Here is a 12,564-nt window from a genome sequence, read left to right as displayed (position 1 = left end):
ATTACAGTACTGAATCCACCCATTCTCTCTTCATTGCCCATTAAGTTGGGAAGACTTGTCATTACCCTTTTTTGCAGGATTCAAACTGGCTTCAGCTCTGGCTCCTTGAGGGGTGATTCCTAACAATTCGTCATCTCCCACACTATAGAGAAGAGATAGAAGCCTTAATGCGAAATGCTAGTTACATGCTCACAGAGTTGTCAAATGAGCAAGATCAAGTATTTTAGCTCCTCTAGGTACTATTGCAATAAGCTGATCAATTTAATTCACTTTCTGAAATTTGCTCTCTCCTTTAGTAACTTCCAGTCATAGTGAAATGGTCAAAGACTAAAGAAGGAAACACATTCACAAAAATAAGAGTAGTGTAGATACATTGCTTTACGGATGTGCAAAAGAGAACCAAAATTTAAATGGTAGCCAAACAACAGCCAAAAGATGGTAGAGAAAAATACCCAATGAAATTTAAAAGTGTATGTTAATGAGGGGCACCTGGGTGGCTCAGTTGGTTAAGTGTCCGACTTTGGCTCAGGTCATGATCTCATGGTTCTCAAGTTCAAGCCCTGTGTCGGGCTCTGTGCTGACAGCTCAGAGCCTGGAGCCTGCTACAGATTCTGTGTCTCCATCTCATTCTGCCCCTCCCTTGCTCGTGCTCTGTCTCTCAAAAAAAATGAATAGGGGCGCCTGGGTGGCTCAGTCGGTTAAGCGTCCGACTTCAACTCAGGTCACGATCTCACGGTCCGTGAGTTCGAGCCCCACGTTGGGCTCTGGGCTGATGGCTCAGAGCCTGGAGCCTGCTTCGGATTCTGTGTCTCCCTCTCTCTCTGCCCCTCCCCCGTTCACGCTCTGTCTCTCTCTATCTCAAAAATAAATAAACGTTAAAAAAAATAAATAAATAAATATTAAAAAAAAATTTTTTTTAAGTGTATCTTATTGAGAACGCAAGAGCAAAGATATTTAAACAAAGAGAGCACTGGGATGGAGTAGACACTCCAATAGAATGCAACACTTCCTCTGTGCTTCTTTTCCAACTAAAAATCATTTCCTCCCAATTGAGAGATTAGGAAAAAGTCATTCGTAAACAAGATCTGATTGGCAATGACAATCACCACAGATCACCAAAGCCACCACAGATCTTAGAGTCAGGCAATAATTCCTAAGGGAAGTAATTTGACAGGTAACCCAATTGGGGTGGCTTGTAGATTACTGTAGAATTGATGTAGACAAAGCTTGAGGGACAGATGGAATTAAGGAAGAGAAAAAGAATTGAAAATTAAGTCCTTTAGTATTTTCATGAGCCAAAATTACCACTGCGTCAATACTACTGTTCAAGGAACTAAGTTAGACATGACCACGGGCTGGAAGCAAGTTTGACTGGAGTTCTGTTATTTTAAACTCTTTTAGACTCTACTAAGATAGGCTTTCTCAGCTATAAAAACAAACAACCATCAAGGTCTATTCCAATGCTATGATCCTAACCGAAACACCAATCCTTAATACTAATTAAACAAATACAAAAATGCCGGCTTCATAGACAAAGGCTCTCTTCAACTCACCTGAAATAACTTGCCTTATTCACTGTATCTTCAGAAGAATCAGATCCTAAAAAATTCCCCAGATGACCAATCAATAAAAGGATTTTTATTAAAAGGGGTAAACTCAATAAATGTACTTGTTGCAAAACAGATATTCATTCAAGAAATATTACTGCACACTCACTATACACAAAATTTGCAGGCACAATGATACATATGGCAGCCAACACAGAGACGTAGTTACAAACACAGGATCTGACACCAGAATTCCTAAGGTTGAATCACAGCTCTGCCCCTTGCTAGTTTTGTTATCTTGGCAAATGTCTTCACCTCTGTGTGCCTTTATTTCCTCATGTGTAAAATAAGTATAATAATATTAACAACCTCAGAAGTTTGTCATGCATTTTAAATGAGTTATACAAATAAAGCCCAACAGTGCCTAGACCACATAAGTGGTCCTAAATATTCACTATTATAGTTATTTTGTTTATTTTTATGACACAACATCTGTTGTCTTGGAACTTATGATCCTAAGACAGGAAAAGATTTACAAGTAATTTCAAGAGAATCTCCTAAGTGTGATGGTAAACATACAGTGGTGTTTGGGAGCCCAAAGACGACCGGTCATTCTTTCCAATTATAAAAACGTTCTAAAAGATAAGACAATCAGAGACCTGTTTGAACTGAGCTTGGCTTCTTAAAAGTCTTCCTAGCCTAGTACAATGTATCTTGGATCCCTCTAAATGCTGTGGCCATCCCATTAGGTTATTTCTTATCCCTACTGTCCATCCTTCCAAAGCATATTTACACATGCTAGACAGCCTTCCTTTTGCTCTTTTTATAAAATAAGAGTCTTCAAGGTGAGAGCTGCATCTTTTACATTATTTAGAACACACCATAAGGCTGGAAAAATAATAATATTTTATTTTCACTTTCCAAAGCTCCCTGCCATTGTACAAATTATGAGGATTTGGTATAACTATAAGACAAATAATCCAGCAACTATTATTCTAAATTTACAAAATCTGTGTCTCTTACCCAATTCAATGTAGACAGACTTATTCTGTGGTTGTATCTGCTGCTTTGTCCTCAGAGATCTCACAATTCCAAAGTTAGAGAGTTGGACACTAAGACTGGTTCCCTGCTAAGCAGTAAAGAATGATCAACTATTTGTTGGCCAGTCCTGTGTTTCTTTTCTTAAAGAGAAACTCCAGGCCATGGACAAAATAGACGATCATAATTAGCTAACATTTGACACCTGGAAAAAACACTTGGCAAATTGCACATCAAAATGTACGAGTTATGTGTGGTTTGAGTATTTTTTCCTCTCTCTGTTGTTTTAAACTTCTCTAAACTGAATGTTTTATCTATGTGATTTTTTGAAGTAAAGAAAAACAGATTTTGAATCTAATACTTTATATTATAGCATAGGAAGGGAATGAACTTCATTTAGTACACATCCCCAATCATATCTGATAACAGGGTTATGAATAAAAACCCAGCAATCCTAAGAACATTCAGAATGGGTAAGAATATTTAAAACTCCAACATTATTTTGATGAAGGTTTCCTTCTTTTTGAGTCCTTAAACATCTACTGAAAAATGAATGCTGGTACCATGAGAACTATTACTTTAAGATCTGCATTATTCATTCATATACAAGCAACAACAGAGCAAATCACTGCATTTTCTCTGACAATTGCATCTTTTAAATTGAAGTAATTTTCAAATGGTAAAAACTGATTTTTTTTCCAGGCAACTTTTCAAAGGAAACAAATTAGGACATACTTCTTCATGCCTGGAGAATTACTGTAAGATGGTTATTTTAAAAACTAGCGAGTAGGGTGCCTGGGTAGTTCAGTCAGTTAAGCGTCTGACTCAGTTTTGGCTCAGGTCATGATCCCCTGATTTGTGAGATTAAGCCCCGTGTAGGCTCTGCGCTGTTAGAGCACAGCCTGCTTGGGATTCCCTCTCTCCCTCTCCCTCTGCCCCATTCTCTTTCTCTCTCTCAAAATAAATAAATAAGTATTAGAAAAAATAAAAACTAGCAAGCTTAAAACTTAAAACCATCAGTGACCTTGAGGCTAATTTAGACAAGCATCAGAATGGATAAAGCACTAAAGCAGGGGAAGGGCCCAGAAGGTCTCTCTTGCCCACACTAGGTATAAAGACCTTCTCTTGGCTCTTCTAACTCTTGATCAACCACTTAATTTACCATCTTACCTTGTTTACTGACTTTTTATGTAAATCCACAAGCATCTAGCACCTTCACTAATTCACAACGCTCAATAAACAGATGTTACTAGAATAAATGAAAATGGCTTTACCAAGTTAGGGTTTTCAGGTTCACTCTGTCGAAGTCTTTTAGCACGGTTTCGATAGCCCATACTTTGGATAATAGAAACCTCCTCCTTCAGATGCTCAGGAGAGTTATTTTCCTTTTTTGAAAAGTTATAGCTGTTTGCAACTGTGAATTAGAAAGGAAAATGTTATTTTTGTAGTTAGAAAAACTATAGTAATTGTATCAAAGAACCAAGAGAAATTCTGTGTATACTGTTTTGTTAAGACAATGCATTAAAGACTACCTCTCATTTTTTTAATCAACTCTGGAAATTCTACTCCTAGGAAATACACAGACTGTCAAAGTTATTTCTAATCTTTTTCCCCTACCTCAATACTAACAAATTTACCTATTAATACCATATTTCCCTAAATCTAAGATGTCAACAATGCAAGATGCACCATTATTTTCTGTACCACTTAGAAAACACATTACCTTAAGCACTAACACACCACAGGTGGTAAATTGCTCCCAATTTGGGAGATGTGAAATGTGAAAAATGCACATCTCAGAACCTATAAAATAAGGGGTGAGACCAGTGGGAATAATTTAAAAAATAAATCAACAGATAAAGATTTAAAGTTAACCTAGACCAAAAGATCTTATTGCTTATTCACAGAAAATAATTGTGAAAACTTCCCGAGTTTTAATGGACAACCACTTGAGAACTGGCCCCTAGGGCTATGCAACACTTACACTGCAATCCTGTGTCAAGCTCAAAAGCATGAATGATGTTCAACAGCTCTTCAACAAGTTGACTAAATCTTGTACTTTCCTGTAGGCTTCTGAAATTAAATTGATTGAGAAACATACTCAGCAAAGGATGATCAACTTTTAAAGGACACTAAAATAAGGAAAGACATGTAAACAAATAAAGTAAATGTAGCAACAGTAGAAAAATTATATTCAGAGAATACAGCTATTAGTGACATTACAGTATAATCAAACATCACCCACATCAGAAGGTACGTAGCAGTATCGGTTGTTCTTTTCTCTCTCTCTCTCTCTCTCTCTCTCTCTCTTTTGGCCATTCAAGCCTATCAAAAGCCTATAGCTATCTAAAATAATAGTACTCTGAATACATAGTAGATATAAGTCTACTGCATAGAGAACTTCCCATTCTTAACACTTGAACCTCATCCACTCAACCTCTTAATTTGAGCTTTCAAGGATTTCTGTGAAATGATGATGATGTTATTTCAAAAGCACAGATGATAATGTCCGAAGAGAGACTTTGGTTTAGGAAAGTTGTAGGGCAATAGAATTCATTTATTTGTTTAAATATCTCTGTGACTACTATGTGCCAAACACTGAAAAAACAGTGTTGACTGAGACAGAAAAAGCCAGTGCCCCAAAAGAACTTACATTCTGACCAGAGGGACCCACAATATGTAAACACACTGTGTGTGCGTAAATAATTAAGTGGAAACAAATGCAAGAAAAATAAAAGCAGGACCAGGAGACAATGAGGGCAAAATGATATAGTCCCACTTTAGATAAGACTACAAGTTCTTGTGCCATTCAGAAGCATTAGAAAGAGGCAATGAATTCCTAATACCTTTATAAGACAGATATACAATAAAACTTTCAAGAAAATGACTTTAGAAATAATTTATTCTGTCAGCTGAATATCCATTTGTACATTTTTCTAGTGATGAATAGTTTGACAGGAACACCAATATATTATTAAGGAATTTCTACTTTTCCCTACTGTTGTTTCATCCAACCTCCCATCACTACCCAAATCAGATACCTTTTGGTTATATCATTCTTACACAAAGGACACTGTGAAGGCCCTTTCCTCTGGTTGAGAAGTTTCAGCATACAAAATCTATAAATTATAAGGAATGAAAACACTTCAAGTTACTTTTTTTTTGTACAGAGAGTACTCAAAAGGCAAACAGCCATGAAAAGATAATCTCACCACTGCCCTTAAGAGCCATTTTCAAGGTAATGGCAGGTGAATTACAACCAATGGCTTTCTTTAATTGTTTTTAGATGCTGCATAAGCAGAAAACCAAACTACATAAGCAACGATCTATGAAAACTGAACTTACGCATGTAAGTCCTTATGGCTTGCTGTTATGATCAAATAAAACATATTAAAAAGTTAATATGGCATATTCAGTGATATATTCATAATTATATCATGCTGCATAATTAGATATGTGGGAAATAGTTTAAAACAATTATAATTAGTTTAAACACTCAGCACATCGCTACAAAGCTATAGTAAATCAAGACAGTGTGATGTTGGCATAAGGACAGACATATATATCGATGAAACAGAATTGAGAGTACAGAAAAACCCATGTAGCTAAGGTCAATTGATTTTCAACAATGATTTTCACCAAGACAATTAAATAGAGAAAAAAAAACAGTCAACAAATACCAACAAATAGTGCTAGGACAACTAAATATTCACATGCAAAAAGAAGAAGCTAAACTCCTAATATATAATACAAAAAAATTAATTCAAATGGATCACAGAATTAAATGTGAGAACTAAAACTATAAATCTTTATGACCTTGGGTTAAGCAATGATTTCTTTCTTTTTTTGAGAGAGAGAAAGCACGAGAGCGAGCTTGTGCATGTGAGCAGGGGAGGGGCTGAGGGGGAGAGAGGGTGAAAGAGAGAGTGAGAGAGAGAGAGAGAGAGAGAGAGAGAGAGAGAGAGAGAGAGAGAGAGAATCTTAAGCAGGCTCCACACTGGGTGTGAAGCCTGACACAGGACTCGATCTCACAACCATGAGATCTAAGCCACCCAGGCGAATGAGCCACCCGCACGTCCCAGCAATGATTTCTTAAATACACAAATAAACAAAGAAAATGTCCAGATACACTGGACTGTATGAAACTTAAAAACTTTTGTGCTACAAATACCATGAAGAAAGTGAAAGGCCAATTCACAAAATGGGAGAAAATATTTGCAAATCTTTTATCTGTTAAGAGACTTGTATTCAGGATATACAAAGAACTCTTACAACTCAATAATAAACACAGAAATAACCCAACTGAAAAATTGGCAAAAGATTTGAATAGACGTTATCTCCAAAGGAGATATACAAACGGTCAATAAGCACATGAAAAGATGTTCAATATTATTAGCCATTAGGAGAATGCAAATCAAAGCCACAATGAGATGCTACTTGACGTCCACTAGGATGACTATACTCAAAAATAAGTACTGCAAAAGATGTGGAGAAACTCAAATCCTCATTCATTGCTGGTGGGAATAGAAAACAAGGCAGCCACTTTGGAAAAGTTTGGCAATTCCTTAAAATATTAAAGAGTTACCATAGGACTCTGCAACTCTACTCGTAGGTTTCTTCCCTGGGGAAATGAAAACATAAGTCCACACAAAACCTGTACACAAATGTTCAGAGCAGCATTATTCATAATAGCCAAGAAGCAGAAACAATCCAAATGTCCATAACTGATGAATAAATAGATAAAACGTGGTATATCCACTCGATGGAATATTATTCAGCCATAAAAAAGAACAAAGTACTAGGGTGCCTGCTTGGGTAAGCATGTGACTCTTAATCTCAGGGTTTTGAGTTTGAGCCCCACATTGGGTATAGAGATTAAAGATAAAAATCTTTATAATTTTTTAAAAATATTTATTTGAAAGAGTGAGAGCAAGCAAGAGCAGGAGAGAGACAGACAGAGAGGGGACAAAGAATCCAAAGCAGGGTCTGGGCTGACAGCAGAGAACCCGATATGGGGCTAGAACTCACAAACCATGAGATTATGACCTGAGCCGAAGTCAGATGCTTAATCGACTGAGCCACCCAGGTGACCCTAAAATCTTTATTTTTTTACTCTTTTTAAAAAAAGTAGCTGCCATGCTCAATGTGGGGCTTGAACTCATGATCCTGAGATCAAGTCACATGCTCTACTGACTGAGCCAGCCAGGCATCCTGAAAATTAAATCTTTTTTTTTTATTTTTATTTTTTAAATTTATATATTTTTGAGAAACAGTGAGACAAAGTGTGAGTGGGGGAGGCCCAGAGACAGAAGGATAAATAGAATCTGAAGCAGGCTCCAGGCTCTGAGCAAGCGGTCAGCACAGAGCCTGATGCAGGGCTCGAACCTATGAACTGTGAGATCATGACCTGAGCCAAAGTTGGACACTCAACCGACTGAGCCACCCAGGTGCCCCGAAAATTAAATCTTAAAAAAAAAAAAAAAAAAAAGGAATGCAAACTAGTGCAGTTGCTCTGGAAAACAGTATGGAGGTTCCTCAAAAAACTGAAAATAGAACTACCCTACAACCCAGCAATTGCACTACTAGGTATTTAGCCAAGGGATATAGGAATGCTGTTTCAAAGGGGCACATGCACCCCAATGTTTACAGCAGCACTATCAACAATAGCCAAAGTATGGAAAGAGCCCAAATGTCCATCAACAGATGAATGGATAAAGAAGATGCGGGATATATATACAATGGAGTATTACTTAGCAATCAAAAAGAATGAAATCTTGCCACTTGCAACTATGTGGATGGAATTAGAGGGTATTATGCTAAGCGAAATTAGTGGGAGAAAGACAAATATATGACTTCACTCATATGAGGACTTTAAGATACAAACCACATGAACATAAAGGAAGGGAAGCAAAAATAATATAAAAACAGGGAGGGGGACAAAATATAAGAGACTCTTAAGTATAGAGAACAAACAAAGGGTTTCTGGAGGGGTTGTGGGAGGGGGAATGGGCTAAATGGGTAAGGGGCATTAAGGAATCTATTCCTGAAATCATTGTTGCACTATATGCTAACAAACTTGAATTAAAAAACAAAAAAGAACAAAAGTACTGATACAGGCTACAATACAGATAAACCTTGAAAACATGTTAATTGAAAAGAAGTCAGACACAAAAGACCAAATATTGTATGATTTCATTTATATGAAATATCCAGAACAGACAAATCTGTAAAAGACAAAAGGTAAATTTGTGGCTTCCTAAGAGGAGGTGGGAGGCGGGAATGGGTTAGCTGCTAATGGGTACAGAATGTCTTTCTGGGGTGATTAAAATGTTCTAACTGGGGCGCCTGGGTGGCGCAGTCGGTTAAGCGTCCGACTTCAGCCAGGTCACGATCTTGCGGTTCGTGAGTTCGAGCCCCGCGTCAGGCTCTGGGCTGATGGCTCAGAGCCTGGAGCCTGTTTCTGATTCTGTGTCTCCCTCTCTCTCTGCCCCTCCCCCGTTCATGCTCTGTCTCTCTCTGTCCCAAAAATAAATAAACGTTGAAAAAAAAAAAAAATTTAATAAAAAAAAAAAAAAATGTTCTAACTTAGACTGTGGTGATGGTTGCACAACTGTGAATATACTAAAAGAACACCCTGAACTGTACACTTAAAATGGGTGAATTTTATAGCATGTAAACTATATTTCAATAAAAATGGTAAAAAAAAAAAACCTCAAGGCAGGGAGAAAATATGCTCATATTTTATATTCACAGATGTGGTATCTGGCATAACCAAGTGGCTCACTAGCAGTCTAAGGAATGAAGAAGGTGCCAGCCTTCTGGGACAGTTGGGTTGTTAGACCGGCTCTGGAGAACAATTTTGTTGGTTATCTCAGACAATGAATATGGCTAAGAAGACATGAACACATGCACCATATTCTAATAAGTTTGCTTCCTTAAAAACAAAGAAACAACAACAAAAAAACAACTCTTGCCATTGACTGGTGGTGTCTGTAAAGATCTAACGTTCCCTTAGGACAAAGACAAAAGACTCAGAGGAAAAAGAGGTAGAAAGGAAATAAAGGAAAAAGAGCAGTAGAGATGCTGTGGGGATGATAGTTAAAAGTAGGGGTTCACTCATACCACTGATATTTACTAAATGTCCAGTACTGTGTTAGATGCAAGGGATTCAGTGGAAAAGCAAAATAAAATCCTTGCAATCATGAAAAACAGAATATTCCCGCAAGGGAGGTGACTGGGGGAGGGAGCAGACATTGGCAGTGAAAAGAACCACGAAAGAAGAGATTAAGGGAGCTGAAAAAGCAGTAGGAATGGTGAACCAGCAGACACAGACAGCACTGCTTACTGGCCGTGTCCTTGAATGTGCAGTGCCCTCTCTTAATCTACACAACAACCGTGATGTATTATCTCCATTTTACAGTACAGATTTGCCCCAGAACACACAGTAATCAAGTGGTGAAGGTGATACTGGATCAGGACTGAACTGCAGCAAGGTCCACAGTCTTTCTACCAGAGAAAGTGAATGTAGTAGGTATGGTCAAGGACACCAGGGCCTTTCTTCACCTATACAGATGCTTAACGACAACTCTATAGTATAGGGGACAGGGGTGTCAAAAACCTTCCAGTGTTGTATATAAATCCCCTTTAAAGAGCCACAGACTAGGCTACCACTCCTCGAGAAGATGCAAATCCTACCTATACTCTACCATAATGGCCCTAGGAGGCATCAGTGAATTACACTGGCAAATGGTACAATTAAACAATTCATAGTAGGGATAGGGAGGGAATTTCCTGAACAGAGTACTGCAGAATACAGTAGCTAAGCCATAGTGACCAGCTAAGTTACAGAGTGTTGTAGCCTGTACAATAATTACATAAATAACGCAGGGGAAGTAGTTAAGTAGAAATCAACTAAGATACAGGTTCCGATTTTTCCTTACGCTAGAAAAAGAACAGATTCTTCATGGTTGTTAACTAAAAAGAGAAAATGAGCTTGTATATGACTTGAAAAGACTCAGTTAAGGAAAGAACCAACAGGCCAATAGAACACTGGCATACCTTTGAGGGCTGAGAAGAATTTGTTAAATTCTGTTTTAGAGCTTTGGGGAATCTATGTGATACACCAATTGAATGAGAACACATACAAAAGTTCTGCATGAGGTTCTCAATAAAAATGTCTGAGACAAGTATGGGGCTTTTTTTTTTTAAAGATTTTAAGTAACCTTCACACCCAACAGGAGGCTTGAACTCACAACCCTGAGACCAACAGTCATGTGCTCCACCGAATAAGCCAACCAGGCACCCCAAGTTTCTGGCTTCTTGAATTTCTAAAGCCCAATGCTTAAGGAAAGACAATACATTAAAAATTTTTTTCTTTAATGTTTACTCATTTTTGAGAGAGAGATAGAGTGTGAGTGGGGGACAGGCAGAGAGAGAGGGAGACACAGAATCCGAAGCAGGCTCCAGGCTCTGAGCTGTCTGCACAGCTTGATGCGGGGCTCGAACTCACGACCCATGAGATCATGACCTGAGCTGAAGTTGGACGCTTAATCAACTGAGCCATCCAGGTGCCCCAAGACAATATATTTTTTTAAGCAAATGTAGTATGTTTTCTGAAGGGTGGCTTCAGATTTTTAAAGCTGATAAAAACCGGTAAAATCACAGTGGCACAAACTAATTTGGGGGACTTTCAGAGTATTCATTTCTTTTCTTTTTTCATTATTTTATTTTATTTTTTATTTTTTAAAATTTACATCCAAATTAGTTAGCATAGTGAAACAATGATTTCAGGAGTAGATTCCTTAATGCCCCTTGCCCATTTAGCCCATTCTCCCTCCCACAACCCCTCCAGTAACCCTCAGTTTGTTCTCCATATTTATGAGTCTCTTCTGTTTTGTCCCCCTCCCTGTTTTTATATTATTTTGGCTTCCCTTCCCTTATGTTCATCTGTTTTGTCTCTTAAAGTCCTCATATGAGTGAAGTCATATGATTTTTGTCTTTCCCTGACTAATTCACTTAGCATAATACCCTCCAGTTCCATCCACGTAGTTGCAAATGGCAAGATTTCATTCTTTTTGATACTTCATTGTATATATATCCCACATCTTCTTTATCCATTCATCTGTTGATGGACATTTGGGCTCTTTCTATACTTGGGCTATTGTTGATAGTGCTGCTATAAACATGGGGGTGCATGTGTCCCTTCGAAACAGCACCTGTATCCTGTGGATAAATGCCTAGTAGTGCAATTGCTGGGTTGTAGGGTAGTTCTATTTTCAGTTTTTTGAGGAACCTCCATACTGTTTTCCAGAGTGGCTGCACCAGCTTGCATTCCCATTTCTTTTTTTTTTTTTTTTTATGTTTATTTTTGAGACAGAGAGACAGAGCATGAGTGGGGGAGAGGCAGAGAGAAAAGGAGACAGAATTTGAAGCAGGCTCCAGGCTCCGAGCTGTCAGCACAGAGACCAACACAGGACTCGAACTCATGAACCATGAGACCATGACCTGAGCCGAAGTCCGACACTCAACCAACTGAGCTACCCAGGTGCCCCAAATACTGGGACTTTTAAATTTTGTTTTACAAAAGTATCAATCTACAAAGAAACCAGTTGTTTTTTTTTTTTAATTTTTTTTTAAATTTTTTTTTTAACGTTTATTTATTTTTGAGACAGAGAGAGACAGAGCATGAACGGGGGAGGGTCAGAGAGAGGGAGACACAGAAACTGAAACAGGCTCCAGGCTCTGAGCTGTCAGCACAGAGCCTGACGCGGGGCTCGAACTCACAGACTGCGAGATCATGACCTGAGCCGAAGTCGGACGCTTAACCGACTGAGCCACCCAGGCGCCCCAGAAACCAGTTTTATACCACGATAGTTTGATAAGCTTCTCTCTAGGGGCCACAAAACTAAAAATCCTCAAAGCAGAGTGATAAAGCTGTGCTGCCTTGGCACCTGACAGGGAGAAGGGCCTGGGGAATCAG

The 12,564-nt window shown here is 38.3% G+C and overlaps 1 protein-coding gene across 12 annotated transcripts in view; it reads right to left on the bottom strand.

Moving 5' to 3' along the window:
• Positions 1 to 12,564, bottom strand: part of BRCA1 (BRCA1 DNA repair associated) — a 77,132-nt gene that overhangs the window by 53,322 nt on the left and 11,246 nt on the right. For 10 of the 12 annotated variants that reach the window (XR_007149442.1, XM_047845847.1, XM_047845846.1 and 7 more), the window contains exons 4-9: positions 5,627 to 5,704; positions 4,570 to 4,658; positions 3,860 to 3,999; positions 2,571 to 2,676; positions 1,554 to 1,599; positions 66 to 142 (exon numbers count right to left, since the gene is read on the bottom strand). Coding sequence is in view for 11 of the 12 variants with exons in the window: in XM_047845847.1 (XP_047701803.1) it covers positions 66 to 142; positions 1,554 to 1,599; positions 2,571 to 2,676; positions 3,860 to 3,999; positions 4,570 to 4,658; positions 5,627 to 5,704 (536 nt within the window). In the remaining variant the exon portion in view is untranslated. The remainder of the gene's footprint in view (positions 1 to 65; positions 143 to 1,553; positions 1,600 to 2,570; positions 2,677 to 3,859; positions 4,000 to 4,569; positions 4,659 to 5,626; positions 5,705 to 12,564) is intronic. The other 2 variants (XM_047845849.1, XM_047845850.1) reach the window with 1 other exon arrangement.

The sequence above is a fragment of the Prionailurus viverrinus genome, unplaced genomic scaffold (genome assembly GCF_022837055.1).
Source record: "Prionailurus viverrinus isolate Anna unplaced genomic scaffold, UM_Priviv_1.0 scaffold_35, whole genome shotgun sequence".
NCBI lineage: Eukaryota > Metazoa > Chordata > Mammalia > Carnivora > Felidae > Prionailurus > Prionailurus viverrinus.
The sequence above is the reverse complement of the archived record's forward strand: the minus strand, read 5'-3'. Positions and strand labels throughout refer to the sequence as shown.